General features: G+C 36.2%; 1 protein-coding gene across 2 annotated transcripts in view; it reads right to left on the minus strand.

The window, feature by feature from the left end:
* Window positions 1-518: 518 nt before the first annotated feature.
* BAG2 (BAG cochaperone 2) overlaps window positions 519-16,336 on the minus strand; it is a 35,538-nt gene continuing 19,720 nt past the window's right edge. For both annotated transcript variants that reach the window (XM_021000505.2, XM_078155306.1), the window contains 2 exons: window positions 7,980-8,089; window positions 519-2,419 (listed from right to left, as the gene is read on the minus strand). In XM_021000505.2, coding sequence (XP_020856164.1) covers window positions 2,010-2,419; window positions 7,980-8,089 — 520 coding nt within the window. In that variant the 3' untranslated portion in view covers window positions 519-2,009. The remainder of the gene's footprint in view (window positions 2,420-7,979; window positions 8,090-16,336) is intronic.

Raw genomic sequence — 16,336 nt, forward strand, 5'->3', positions numbered from 1 at the left:
GTCGTCCATTCTCAGAGTACCAAAATGACTTCACTATGTTGGAGTTAAGGTACATGTGTCTATCTCTGGCTGATCAGACCACTATGAGCTCAGAAGGCTCTACCACAGGTCAGGCACAAAGAGTCCATGTGAACCTTTGGAGTGAAGATGCCTAAATGTGCACATCATACATTTCCTTAGAACTATTGCAATTCTGCTTTGCTCATAGAGCACAGAGCCTTCTTTGATGCAGGCATACCATGCTGGGTGGTCTTGTGCCAGTGTCTCCCATGTCTCACAGTTGATTCTAATTGGAATCTATTTGAAACTCACAGTGTACTGGAAAAGAGAACTGGTCTTGGAACCTGAATGTGTGGTCTTGGGCAAGTCACTCAAACACTTTCATCTGTCTGAGCTTCAGTGTTTTAATATGTGAAATAAAAATGATACCTGTGCTACTCTACATCTTGGGGTTGTTGGATCAAATGAATGGGTAAAGCACTTGATTAGCCTTATAAGCACCACAAAAATGTCCACTATTACTATTCAATAAACATTTATTGTATATTATGTGCTAGATGCTAAGGACACAAAGATTAAAGGGGAAAAAAGTAAGTCTCTTTGCTCAAGGAGCTTACAATCTAGTAAGAGTATAAAAATGTATGCCAAAACATGTAATAAAGTTAGAATATGATAAGTACATAGGAAAGGTCAAACAAGTATAAGAAATTCTAGGTGAATGGAACCACTTCTAGCTTGGACTATCAGGGAAGACTTCATGGAGAACAGAAAACCAGAGCTGGGTTTTAAGAGAACAAAGGAAACAAAGTAAAATCAATTCCTTTATCTATACCCATGATAAAGTAAGGATAACAACCCTGAACTACACAGCCCAAATCATATTTATCTTCAGAATGTTGTATGTCCATTAGATTTAACTCCCAACCAAATGAAATTAGATTTTTAAGAGCACACTTGCTGGATTTAGGGATAGGGAGGTAAAAGCTAAGGGTCTGCTGAACATTGGGAAGATGCCAAACTAGCATTAGCAATTTGTGTTTGCCTACAATTCTATACTGAAGATAATTCATATAAATTAGAATAAAATCACATCGATGTTTTTCTCCCCCCAACACATGATGCTAGTTTAGGAAATTTCATTCTTTGGAATTTCCTCAAACATATTTTTAGAATGAAAGCAAACTGCTCAGAACCCAACATGGCAGATTAGAGAAAACCATATATCCCCAGGCATGTCAACCTTTAAAATAAAGATTCTTGAGAGCAGGGATCACGCATTACTCAGTGTCTGCATAATATGTACCATCATATCTTAAGCTTAGAAGATGCTCCACAAATATTTGTAAAATGAATTAAAGTCACTTTTCAATGGTCAGGTATGCTGGTAGAAGCTCCTTAAGGGTAAGGACCATATCTTGGATTTCTCTTAAGGCACTCAGTGTTGATTGACTTAGGGTCTCATGGCCAACTTAATGGATATTAAATAAGTGTTGAATGAATGAATTTGCTTCCATGCTGTTGTACACCAGACAGGACCTGGGACTGGTCTGTGTTCTAGGAGTCAGAAGTATGTCAGCCAGCTGTTGCATACAGTCTAACCTATATGACAAATTTTAGATGAAAAAATTTCAGTTGATATATTTGCCAAGTTGACTTGTACTGCAAGATAGATAGTAGAAGGGAGGAAACAGTACTGGTGAATACTGCTACCATCTACACACTTTTTGTTTTTACATAATTGAGTGTTTTTACCCAAAATATAGTCAAAAGTAATGATGAACCAGATAATAAGACAAATATTAACTTTAAAAATAGAGCTATAGTTAATATTTTCTAATTATAAATGTCTCCATGGTGAGAGCAGTGACATTGGAATATTTTTATCAGCTGAAACAGAATGAATGGGTCTGCTCAACATTTACAAGGGAATACATATATCTATCACTTAAAATAGTACTTTCTTATCTTTACATGGAAACTCATTTGAGCCTTTAAGTTGCCCAAGCTATTTAAACTTGCTTTAAACTAGTTTGCTTCAAAGCTTTTGAACCAGCTCCTTTTGAATGCTCCAACAACTTGATAGCTTTATCAGAGTTTTCAATATTTCTAAGCAAAGTCTCTAATCTCCTCTTAATTTTCTTCTGATCTTCAAGAGCACATCCAATTACTATGGATTGAAATTTCTGATCAATTGGTCCAGGTGGTACCTCAGATGAACAAGCCCCATACAGTGACATTAAATGACTCTTGGCATTTTCCAAATCATCCAGAAACTTACTGACCACCTCATCAATAATCATTGTGGCATGCCTAAGTGATTCTTGTTGCTGGGGATTTCTAATTGTTTCTACGGAAACTTCAACAGTGAGAGTTCTTCCCATCAAACGATCTGCTGTTAGACTTAATTCTTCTCTTTCTCCTGAATAGAAAAAAAATGTTTTGTATAGTTAGCTGATACCAACAAGAAACATATTTGTGTCAACAATACTTTGGTTGCATTAATATGCTGTTATATATGAAGAGCTCTGTTGCTTTACTTTATATACTCTATCTTCACAAAAGAGTAAGAGGAAATATGATTAAAATGAAGTATAAGGAATTTACTAATGAAGAGGCAAACAGCATTAAACTTTTGTGGCCATAGCATAAAATACAGGAATAGTGAACTCTTCTTCAGAGATTGAGATAATAACTAACAATGGTGGGAAAGAATATATTTTCTTGGAGAATGACTTGAAACTAAAAAGAGAAGGAAAGACTGAGTCCACAAGGCTTCTGCATTTCCAGTCTGAGAAAGGGACAGTCGATCTCAAAAAGAAAAAAAATAGAATAGCAGTAGACATAAAATCAGTAGGATACAATAATAATGAAGGTGGAAGAAATATCATTAGGTTTAGCTATCTAACAATGCATGGAGTATATAACAGTGTGAACTAGAAATCTTAGTAGTCAGAAATATGCATATCACTAAGTCCTATTGAGCCTTTATGAGTTGCAACTCATGAATGGAATATGACAATGGGACAGTATACCTTATTCAAGATGACCAGAATAGGCAGAAGGGGAGAAAGTGTAGTACTATACATCAAGAAGATTATTCATCTATGTGGAAATCCACATCTGAGATGAGAGAGGCATAGTAAAGAACATTTTGGTATGGATCAAAGGATTGAGAAACAGATACTATAAAGATGGGAGTCTACTACAAGTAGTTTGGCTAACTGAAAAGATTACATGATGAGTTCATGACCTGAATCACAAAACTGGCTGAGATGAGATATATTTGTGATGAGACACTTCAGCTATCTAAGTCAGTGAATTTAGAGCCAAGATAAATTAGCCTATCCCAGCTCTGTTACTTACTGTGATCCTGGGCAAGTCACAACCTCTTTTGGAAGTCTGTTTCCACATGTGCAAAATGAGGGGATTCAACTTGATGACTTAAGGTTTTTTCCCAGCTCTAAATATAGGTTGTTTCAGTCATGTCCAATTCTTCATGATCCCATTTGGGGTTTTCTTGGCAAATATATTGGAGTGGTTTGCCATTTCCTTCTCCAGCTCATTTTATAGATGAGGAAACTGAGGCAAACAAGGTTAAGTGACTTGCCCAGCATCACGCAGCTAGTAAGTGTCTGAGGACATATTTGAACGCAGGAAGATGAGTCTTCCTGACTTTAGGCCCAGCACTCCATCCACTGCACCACCTAGCTTCCCCCAAATTGAGGATACATATGACAGTATCTTCACTTTCCAGGTGAAGAGAAGCTATGACTTACCCAAGGGCACAGGTAGTAAGTGGGAGAGCCAGGATGTGAACCCCATACTTAACACTCTACCAGGTTACCCTGCATGGATATTTCTTTCTCCTGAAAATACAGCAGCTAATAAATTTATGCCTTGCCTTCTTATTTTGAAATAGGAGGAACTGAAAAGTACTACTCATTGGATGTGATTAAAATCAATAAGGAAGAACCGGTGAAGTTAATGATAACCCTTGGGAGGCAGTGGCCATCCCAGTCTTTTGTGGTTTGTGATAAGTAAGGAGAAGAATCTCAGCTATAATCTGAAATAAATCCTAAGACTGTTAGGAAACCATATTTCAAGAATTCAGCAATAGTACAAATAAGATGCCGTGACCTGAAAGAGATTCTTAACAAAATTCTAGTAATCTAATCATAATTATTTCCAATGAGAAAGAAAAGGGGATATGTTTAAAGAAACTGAGAGAAATCACTGGAATGTACAAAGGACTGAAGTGAGGACAGCTAATTAAAGGTGAATACAAAAAGCTTATCAAGATAATTTATGAATGGTGTCAACTAGGGGCCACTATGAGCTGAGGCTTGCAATACATGCTAAATTCATAAAATGGTCTCTTTTTAATTTGAAAAGTTAGGTTGAGAGCAAGATGATCATCAAGGAAGAAAGGAGCTCAGCTTGTCATGGATGGGAAGATAATATACACTGGAGAAAAATTCAAACTACTCAATTCCCATTTTGTTCTATTTTCTCTGCCAAAGATCATAGATTTAGAATTGGAAGGGACCTTAGAGGACACCTACAATAACTCTTCACTTTATAGATTTGGAAACTAAGGCCCCAAAAAGGTGAAGTAGGTTATTCAACATAATACATGTAGTAAGTGGCAAAGCCAAGATTTGAGCCCAGGTATTCCGACTCCAAATCTGGACCTCTTCACACTACACTGTCCCACCCTCAGACAAACTGAGAAAGATAAAAGAAAAATAGTTCACAGTAAATTGAAATCCAAGATAAGTAAGGAAATGAGAGCATCTAAGTGCCCTTAATGTTAACTAATCTAGACAAAACCACATTCCAGAATCCTGAAAAATTTGCAGATGTTATTGCTAAATTTTAACTACTTGTTGACTGTCTGAATTGTTCTCTGTGATCTTTGTGTAGTTGTGACAAATGGGAGATGTGTCATGGGACTAGAGATGGGAACCTGCCCCAGTTTCTGAAAGGGAGAAGGTATATACTTCAGTCTGTAGGAAGGTGAAGTTGATGTTGATTCCTGATGAAATTTTATAATTTTATTTATATATTGGTTAACAGAGGGCTTGTGAGGCCTTAGGAAATATGGGAGTCATTAAGAACCGGGCATATCAAACTTATACCATATCCTTTTTTAAAGAGTAACTATACTAGTAGATCAGGAAAAGATCATGAACTGAGGATAGAGAAGTTACAGCATATATCTTAAAATATGCTCGAGGAAAAGATGAAGCTAGCTAGATTAGTAACCCATTAATGGAATTCTCCAAATGAATATCTACTTGCTGAGATATTATAGACGAGATTCATCATTTAGGTAGGGTTAGATTCACTTATCTCTGAAATCTCCTACAACTCTTAAGATTCTGTGAGATGTTAAATAAAATGGATTACAAAAGGAGGTCACAGGAAAATGGAATAGGTTCTCTGGAATAATTTATTTATAAATTTTACCTGAAGATCACAGGATAAATCTAATAGCCTCCCAAGGTTTTACATTACGAGTGGATAAGTGAACCTGAAGCATATTTACTCAAAACAAGGATATGATATTTACAGCAATACTTTTTGTCATAGCAAAGAATAGGAAATTACTGGGGTGCCCATCAATTGGGGGAGAGCTAAACGAATTATGGCACATAAATGTAAGAATATTATTGTGCCTTAAGAAATAATAAAAGGGGGCAGCTAGGTGGCACAGTGGATAGAGCACTGGCCCTGAAGCCAGAAGGACCTGAATTCAAATCCAGCCTCAGACTAAACACTTGTCACTCACTGTGTGACCCTGAGTAAGTCACTTAACCCCAATTGCCTAAAAAAAAAAAAAGAAAAAGAAATAATGAAAGGGATGGATTCAGAGAAACCTAGAAAGACTTGTGTGAAACTGATGCAAAGTAGAGTAAGCAAAACCAAGACATCAACTTATACAATGACTACAACATTGTACAAAAAAGCAACTTTTAAAGACTAGAGAATTTTGACTAGTGCAGTGATCAAACATGATGCCAGAGGACTAACGATGAAACATTCCAGCCTCTTGTCAGAGAAGGATTAAAGGTGTTAAATGAGAAGTACTTATTAGACATGGCCATTGTATAATTTGTTTTGCTTTATTATGATTAGTTGTTATAAGGGAGGTGTTTTGTTTTTTTTTAAATTGAGGAGGTGGAGCAGAGGAAAAAGAGGCTACTACTAATAATGCCAAAAAGAAGAAGAGCATCATTGAAGCATTTTTAAAACTACATAAGAGAACAGAAAGATTTAGAGGGAAACAGACAAATAAGACAGCTTTTAAACCAAGATATTAAATTTATTATATAGTTTTAAAGAAAGGAAACAAGTTGGACATAGTAGAGATTAATAGTTTCCATATGTAATCTCTTTCTGTTCTTTTACTTGAAAATGATCATGTTTGTATGTCAAGTTCATAATAAAAAAAAAATTAAATTAAAAAACAACTTGATAAATAGGAGAGGGCAGGAGAAGGCTAACTAAAGGGATCTTAATATTGTAGGAGATAAGCATGTGGGTAAAAGGGAAGCTATACCGTCCAGAAAGTCACCCTATTATTTGCAGATAGAAGATCAAAGAAAGAAACAAGCAATTTAGTTGAGTCTAGCAGGTGGAATTTAGGGTAGGTGAGTGGCAGGAGTAATAGTGAGGAAATAATCTAGCACATAATTACTCACAAGGAAATAATGGGCTATCTATCTCTATTCCACAACTCTATTTTAGTATTCTCTTATTAACTGCTTGTCTGGAGTAATAAGCTGGTTGATTAGTATAAAATATATTTGAGACCAATTCATATATTCAATATGTGCATGATTCAATTAACTCAGTCTGCATACCTAACCCTGATTTTCAAGGTTACAAATGTGTATTTACCATTGGCTATAAGAGGGACTGAGTCAGACTACTCAGTTCTCTTTGAAAAACAAGTCAAGCCAAAGAGTCACATCATATTTTTATACTAAGGTTACATTATTATATCAATTGATCTTTTTCTTTCCCACCTCATAATTGATCTAATTTTATTTTTTTTCTCCTTTCTTTCCTTTTTGATATTTACTAATTATTCATAAATTTCTGAGCTTCTAATCTCTAAACTTTATTTTTTATTTTCTTTATTTTATTTTTATTATGAGCTTCACAGATATTAATACAAAATTCTAATATGCAAAAGCAAAAAAAATTGTATATAAAACTAAACTTCTCTTATGTATAGTTTGTATATATGTAAAGTGCATACAGAATTTAATATGGTAGTAACAAAATTGCCCTGTTTGTGTCCCCCTTCTGAATTTCTAGTTTTTTGTATTTTTTTACTGATGTTCTTTCAGAGAATTTTTTCCCTTCCCAAAACAGAAACCTTCTTTTATAACAAATAAATATAGTCAACTAAAACTCTCCAATTTCATGTTAAGGTTTGTATTTTAAATTAGCAAAGATATATGGGAGAGTCCTAAGAGGAAAGTGTTATCAATTTAGTGTGAGCAGGGCTTTTGTGCTAGTTTTGGGGGAGGGTCCTCAGGTCTTTTTCATTTGATTCCAATTCAAGGTCTTAAAGTTTGATTTTGATTGACAACTAACCACATAAATGAGGGCCTTAATATAATACAAAGCTAGAGCTCACATCTTCTACTGAAACCTAATACGCTTCCACCAAAGGTCAAGCAATGTATTTCTAATGTGGCCCTCATCCTAGGGTGAGAATTCCTTCGCTGGTTTTAACTGTTATATTGGCTTACATTTCTACAGCAAATCAACTGGCAGAAAAAAAAATTTTTTTGAGGTTAAAAGTACAAAAAGCCATATTTGGCTTAAGTTCCTTAGTTAAATCAGAACTTCATGTGAAAGATAAATGTATTTTTTTAAATATTCAGACACACATAAAAGGAACTACTCACACACTTCGAGTGTTTAATAACTGTTGATGATGTAGCTTTGGAAAAAGTTCTTACCATCACTGATTTGTCTCATTTCTTGGCTGTTTTGTATAGAATGGATCATCTCTAGGAGAATTTCTTTTTCTTGTTCTACAGCAGATGCTGCTTCTCTCAAAGCTTCAACCCTATGTAAATTGGAGAAGAAAAATCTGTTATCATATGAAAAATACTCCTTTTGCTGTTTTATTATTCATGTTTCAATCATTAAATCTAATTCAGAATTGAAGATAATGAGGAAAGCTAGTCTTTAACTTCTTCATGTCATTTATTATTTCCTCTTGTTGAAAAGTGCTGTGTATAGTACAGCAAGTATGAACAGTGAAAAAGTTCTCCCCCCTCTCCCCCCCCCACTCCGCCCCAGTCAGGCACACAAATAACCTACAAATAACCTTTGCAAACTCACAATCCTTCTTCCCATTCATTAGGGAACAATTGAAGGTGAACGTGAAGGAAGACTAGCTCTAGGTTATGGAATTATAAACATGAGCAAGAGAAAAATATCCTGTAATTTTTGAGTGTTTTATTTCCTAATCACATTAACATTTCTAGGATCACCCCTCTATTACAACTGGGTAAAACCAGTACCTTCCTATAGCTGCCCTCATTGAACAGGAAATTCTGGAAGCAGGAATTGTACAAGTAACTTTTCATCCCTTGCTCATTATCAATAATAAATATACAAACAAGTTCAATACAATTTTGCATTCATTCCCTTAGCGTGGCTTCTTCTGTCTTTTTTTTTAAACTATACTCTTTCCCTCTCTCTAATCACCCACCCACCTACCTGCTACAGGTAACAATGTCACCCACAAACTGGTTATGTATAATCCCAGTATCCCTTATATATTCCCAGATAGCTCCAAACGTAATTTTAATCCACTCTTCTTCAAAACCAGTAGGCCGTAAAAAACTGATTTTTAAAAAGTCCTCTGCAACCTAGACAGGCAGCAAAACACTATAGATTTAGGTAATAATAATAATTCATGTTGTACAGCAATTTAAGGTTTTCCATATGCATTTCTCACAACAATCCTGTGAGGTAAGTAGTAGAAGCAGTATTCCCATTTAGGAAATTAAGTAAATTGACGTTCTGAGGTAAAGAGATCTGCTCAGGGTTATTCAGCTGTGTCTGAGGTGGGATTCAAACACATATTATCATATTATATTCCAATCCCAACTTTTCACTACCCATTCCTCCTTGACTTTCATACAATATGATGGCAGCCACTGAGGTTTTCTAACTTTACTAGTTATAACTACCAATGTGAAGTTAGAAGGGTCTTTAGAGGTCATTTAGTCCAACATCCTCACTTTTTGGAGGTGAAAACTGAGACCCAGAGAGATTAAGTAATTTGCCGAAGGTCACGTAGTAAGTAGCAAATTCAAGCTCTGAATCTCCAAGTTCATGGTTTCCCCTGTACCATGCTTCTCCCATAGAGTAGTAGACACATCTTTAACATATGTGACATTCTAGAAAGCAGTTTGGAATTATGCAAAGTAAGTGGTTAAAATGCCCATATCTTTTCACCCAAAGATTTCACTAGCACATATGCAAAGGAGACAATTGATCAAAACAAGGGCAGGAGAGCCAAATACACCAAAATATTTATAGCAGCATTTTTTTTGTGATAGCAAATATAAGTAGCTATATGTATACACCAAAATATTTACAGCAATACTTTTTTAGTAGCAGCAAAGAACTAGAAACAAAGTAAATTCTCACTGATGTTGGGAATGACTAAAAAAGTTTTGGTATATGAGAAATGGAATATTACTGTGTTGTAAGAAACCATGAATATGACGAATACAGGGAAACATGAAGACAATATGAAATAGGTAAAATAAGAAAAATCAGGAAAATAATATGCACATTGATATATGTGTATATGGAAATATAAATGAAAAGAACAACAAAATAATCAAAATTAAAAGTTATAAAGTTAAAAATAAAAGCTTGGCCCCAAAGAATAGATATGAAAACATCCCTTTCCCAACTTCTTTGCAGAGGTGAAATACTGCATACAAACTCAAACTTTTTTGATATACTTGGTTTTGCTGAACCCTGCTCCCCCTGCAACACACATACAAACACACCTTTTTTTAATTCTTTGTTTTAAGGGATGACGCTCTGGGAAAAAGAGGAAGGATGGGAAAGGAGAATAGGTTGGGAAATATAAGTGATGTAAAAGCAAAATATTTCAATAAAAACTTTTTAAAAATAAAAATGTATGTGACTCTCTGCATTATATATTATTATTCTTATATTCACTGACAGATAAAATTAAGGTCCAAAGCATGTGAGAAATACTGTGGCTCACCATGAAAAATTCATGCTACAAACAAAACCTTCTGAATCTAATTCCTTAGCATTGACACAGACAACACACATACCTGATGAGTAAATGAGGAGGCGCCGAAAGAAAAGATTAATTTTTCAGCACCCCTTTTGAGTTCGTGTTCAAGCAGAATACAGTAAAGGTAAAACAAAACATTCCTTGTCCTAAAAGTGGCGATGTAATTTATCAGCATAAACCTATGGAGCTACTAAATAGATGAAAGAAAGTACTCAGAAATGAACATATGTTATATGTGATACATCCCTTTTCAGCTTGGAATCTAAAAGCAAATTTAGAGAAAAGGATTTTTAAAATAGAAAGGAATGATTAAAGATATCTCTCCCACAAGAAATAAAAGATCATAGATTTAGTCAGATAGGACCTTAATTTTACAGAGGAGGAAACTGAGGGACAGAGATTAAGTGATTTGCCCAGGGTCATTTGCCCTGTGGCAGGATTTGAACCCAGGGATTTTATACTTTCTAAACTTTTTATTTAAAATTTTAACATGATTATAAAAATAAAACATAAAGTATAGGTTATTTCACTTACCTTAAAGATTCCAAAAGGTAGCTCATTTTATTTTATGCCATAGTCATCTTATTTGTTACCTTTTGGTATGTTTATTGAATCTAGATTACTTACAAATTTCTAATCTTGGGATTTTCTTGTCAATCAAATTTAGGAAGGAACAAATATTTTAAATAAGGAAAAGCTGTTGTATATGAGGTGTAAAACTTTTAATTTGTAATGACAGTCTGTCCTTTATCTTAATCTCTCAGATATTATGGACCTGACTTTGATAGCAGGTGGCTTCTTTTGGTTCCTGCCCTGCCCCTCAAACATTTTTTTTGGCTATGGAGAATTTTGCAGACACTGGGAGCAAAGTCATTAATTCCATTTTCTTTTAAATTTTCTATTGATACAATTTTTTTATATTATCTCAATCCCTAAATATATACTTCCCCCTACCCCACCCCCACCAAGCGAGCCATCCCTTTAAAAGAAAGATAACTGGGAAAAAGCAGTTCAGTGAAAATCATCAACACATTAACCAAATATAACAGTATATGTAATGTCCCATTACTCTATTCCCTGCCAAACAAGAGAGGAAATATGTTTTCTTTTCTTTAGGGCTAAGCTTGATTAATTACATAGTGTTCAGTTTCTTTTTGTTGTTTTTTCCCATTCATTGTGCATATCATTTTACTGGTTCTGCTTACTTCTCTTTGTAATCAAGCAATTGATAAACACTTATTAAGTGCCTACTGTGTTCCAAGCACCGTGCTAAATGCTGGGGATACAAAGATGCAAAAGATAGTTCCTGCCCCTAAGGAGCTTACAGTCCAATGGAGGAGACAACATACAGACAAATATATACAAAGCAAGTTATCCACAGGATAAATTACAAATTTGGGAAGGCTTCCAGTAAAAGATGAGATTTTAGTTGAGACCCAAGGGAAGCCAAGGAAGTCAGTAGACCAAGCTGAGGAGAGAGAGCATTCCAGGCATGGGAGACAGCCCAAGAAATTGCCTGAAGCTAAGAGATGTAGTGTCTTCTTGTCCCTGGAATAGCCAAGAGACCACTGTCACTGGATCAAAGAGTTATACGTGCACAGGTATATAGGGTATAAGTATAAAGGGTTTATGTAAGTTTTCCCATGCTTCAGTGAAAGTACAAAGTGAGGATCAAATGAGACAGCATATGAAAAACTCTACAAATCCTAACGTGTATGTAAATGCTAGCTATTACTATTATTGTGATTGTTGGCAACCACAATATTTCCCATTTTTATGATATCTGTATAGAACTTTTTCTACATTCACTGTCTTTAAAATTTGAATAAATCTGATGTGTTTAGGTTCTCAGCCCCATCAAGTACCAATTTCCTAAATTCTTAATATCTTTAGTGAGAGTACTAAGTTTTGATATTTGAATAATATGCCTTAATTTAAAATATTCAAATCACTGTATTTGTACATTCCCTTAATTCTCAAGTATTTCCTAGTGAGTACTATGCCATTTCTAATTGTTTGATACTCACAATGAGTGAATTATGTCCAAATTCTGAAGTCTTGTGAATTTAAGCCTAGTCAAAAACATTTTGTCCTACTAGTTTGTTTAAGCCATAAATAAATAAAATGCATGTTTATATCTACAGGTTATATGCACTTATTAGCAGATTTGAATGTGGATTCTATTTTATCCAATTCTTTTTTATATTTTCATGCTTTTTTTCCTAAGGAAAAAATTGGACTTGTAAATTGGACTTCTACTAATATCTAACTCCTTTATGTAGTCTTGTTAACTTTAACTCTTTTATGTAGTCTTAAGATTGCTTGTAAGTGGTAAGAATTATGTCAGAATACTTTTACTGGATTATTTTCATATCTGATCCTGTAGACAACTGCATATCTAGAATGCAGAAGGGCATGTACATTTATTTAGTAAACACCAAACCTCGCTTTAGTCAAAAGAAAAGATTGATTACCCAGAAAATTTGCTCTAATGTACATCTTCATGAAATCACAACAGACATAAGTGATAAAAAGAACTGAATCCTTTATTCACCTTTGGTCTTTTAATTAGAAATGCTTAAAAGTCTCCTATTTTGTTAAATATCCTTTTTTCCCCTGTAAGATTAGACTCAATTTTGCTGGGTAGGTGATTCTTGGTTGTAATCCTAACTCCTTTGCTTTCTGGTGTATCACACTCCAAGCCCTCTGGTTCTTTAATGTGGAAGCTGACAAATCCTGTGTAATCCTGACTGTAGCTCCATGATGTTTGAATTATTTCTTCTTGGCTGCTTTCAATACTTTCTCCTTGATCTGTGAGCTCTGGAATTTGGCTATGATGTTTCTGGCAGTTTTCACTTTGGGATCTCTTTCAGGCAATGATTGGTGGATTCTTTCAATTTCCATTTTGCCATCTGGTTCTAATACATCAGTTTTCTTTGATAATTTCTTGAAAGGTGTTGTACAAGCTTTTTTTTTTTCATCATGGCTTTCAGGTAGTCCAATAATTCTTATATTATCTCTCCTGGATCTATTTTCCAGGTCAGTTTTTTTCCAATTTGAAATTTAACTTTTTCATCTGTTTTTTCTTACTTTTTAGATTTTGTTTTCTTGCATATTGATGTCTCATAGAGTCATTATTTTCCACTTGTTCAATTCTAATTTTAAGGAATTATTTTCTTCTGTGAGCTTTTATACTTCCTTTTCCATTTGGCCAAATCTATTGTTTAGGGAGTTATTTTCCAAGGTAAATTTTTGTATATCTTTTCCCATGCTATTGACTTTTCTTCATGAGTCACTTCTCTAATCTGCTTTTTTAAAATCTTTTTAAAGCTCTTCCAGTAATTCTTTTTGGGCCTCAGACCAAATTACATTTTTCTTTGAGGCTTCACATGTAGCCACTTTGACACTCTTGTCCTCTTCTAAGTTTATACCTTAATCCTCCCTATCACTATAGTAACTTTCTACAGACAAGCTCCTTTTTTGGTTTTTGCAAATTTTTTTCTGTCTGTTTTGGTGACTTGGTATTTTATGTGAGAGTTGGGCTTTAGTCTTGCACTGTTCCAGGCTTTTTGTGCTGGGGCTCTGAGTCTTACTGCTGGCTTTCACTGGGCTTCAGGCCCCTGCTTACTTTCCGTGGAGGGTAGGCTTCCCTTCTGGCTTGTACTGGTCCGAGGGAGGGTAGGGCCTCCCTGCTGGCCTGCTCCAGGGGCTAGGGCCTTGCTGCTGGGTTGCTATGGTTACACAGACTTTCTGGTGGCTAGCTTTGGAGGACGGATCTTGTTGTTGGGCTACCCCAAGGGTGGGGCCCTGCCTCTGGGTTGCAATGAAAACAGGATCTCTCTGCTGGTAGGCCCCAGGGTTGGGTCTCATTGTTGGCCAGCCCCAGGGCAGGGCTTCACTACTGGTCTGCAAGAGGGTCAAGGCCTGGCTGGTGGCTTGTGCTAGGGTTGGAGTCGTTGGGCTGAGGCCTTGCTGTGCTGCACAGACTGCTCACTTGCCCAAGGAGCTGCTGGCTTGCAGGAGGGTGGAACCTCCTGGGTGGGTTGCCCCAAACTTGGAGCCTTGCTGCAGGCCCCCTTTATGAGGCTTGCTGCTGCTGCTACTGCTGCTGCTGCTGCTCTTGGATCTCCATCCCCTCCCATCCTAGCGAGACAGACCTTTCCCGCTGGGCTGGTAGGCTGCTTCCCTGCTCCTACATCAATTCTGAGGTGATTTTCTAGTTGTCTGGAGGAGAATTTGGGAGGGCTTCAGACGGCTCCTTCCTCACTTCACCATCTTAGCACCAGAAGTCTCCCTCCCCTCTTAATACAACAGCTAATGTCTTAAAGAAACACAGACAATCCCTCCGCCTCTTTTCTATGGATGACAATTTACCTTAGGTAGATGGGTACTTACATACAGTCTCGTGACTATTGTTCCATTCTTCCTGTTTCTCATTTTAGCTTCCGTCATGCTTGTGGGGAAGGGGGGCGTTGTACGAGGGTCAGACTTACTACTCCTGTGTAGTAGCCTATATTTTGTTCAGATGCCAGGTTATTTTCATCTCTGATAACATCTCATGGCTAGATCTCCTCTTATGTGCCTGAAATCTTGGCAACAAACACTAGCACACCCTCTACTCTTTTAAGAACAGCTTTTACTCTGTAACAACCACTCCTCTCACAAAGAAGTAATTCACAAAAAGCAGCATTGTTAAAAAGTATTTTCAAGAACTTTCTTTGCTATATCTTTCAGAGGGTTCCCTTCAGTAAAGAGTACTCAATTTTACTTTTCTTTGATGACAACTCTTACATCAATCACTTCTTCATAAATTCTGCAGTGTTGTGCGTTGCTGCCTGCTCAGGCCTGCCATGGGCTTCTTCATTGCCCCACTGGGGAATCCTCAGTATCAGTTCTTCACAGGTCATAGTGTTCTATGACTCAAAGTCACACAACATCACTAAAAGAATACTGGAATTAAAATATGGGCCTTTATTTCAAGGAAAAGCTTAAGGCCATTGAAAAGAACTTTAAAGTATCCCAGTCAAATCATTCCATTCTGTTCAATTCTGGGCCCAGCTAATTGTCTATTTACATGTATAAATATATATATGTATGTATGTATACTTTCACAAAGAGAATATTAGTGTTTTACTCCTACGAATGATGACTTTCAAAGAAGAGAGGAAGAAAGATTGTAGAATCATAGAGTTATGGGGTTTTTGAGATGGAATTTAGTCCATTCCTCCCAGCCTACACTACCTCAGCCCATCTTATTTTACAGAAGAGGAAACTTGAAGCCCACAAAACTGAAGTGACTTGCCCAAGGTCACTCAGTAAAGTGAAAAAGATGGGATTCAAGCCTAGAACTTCAGATTCTAAAGTCATAATACCATGTGAAGGAGGATACAAGTGTAATCTAGTACTAAACTAGAAGTGGGAATTTTAGAGAAAGCCAGCTTCTTCTGGCTTCTTCTTCTTTCCCTATCCTTCACAGCAAATGCCACATCTACCTTCATAGTCATCAAAAGAATTCTGGCAAATACCCAAACCTGTGAAATTATGGTGCCTCTTTCTCCTTCATTTCTGCATGTGAACATCTTCTCCTCAGTGCTGTCATTCTCTTCCAATCACCATAAAGACACGTGCAAAAGTGACAGAAATTAAGCATTCCAGGGAACACATGCTTACTAGTCAGTAGTACTACAGATTGACATGGCTGCAGTCTGGTCTTTAACAGGAGCTCTTTCCCTCCTGCTTTGCCCCATTAAACTGACTTAATGATGATAAAATTTCATTTTCTTTTACCCCTCCCATTCTCATTTTAATTTCCATACCCAAGTCACCAAAGGTTTCAGTGATGGAACTTCCTAGGACTGCATAAAGTCATGTAGTCTTGGTAACAAGTTGTTGGGTTCTGATCTCGTGGGCCATCTAGTGTCATCTGTGTGTCACAGACATATCCAAAATTCCCAAGAGCCATCCCTTTGGCTGCCACTCTTCTCATGCAGATGTCATTTAGAGTCATGTTGCTATGTG

Source organism: Phascolarctos cinereus, unplaced genomic scaffold (assembly GCF_003287225.1).
Source record: "Phascolarctos cinereus isolate Bilbo 61053 unplaced genomic scaffold, phaCin_HiC Scaffold_5;HRSCAF=322, whole genome shotgun sequence".
NCBI lineage: Eukaryota > Metazoa > Chordata > Mammalia > Diprotodontia > Phascolarctidae > Phascolarctos > Phascolarctos cinereus.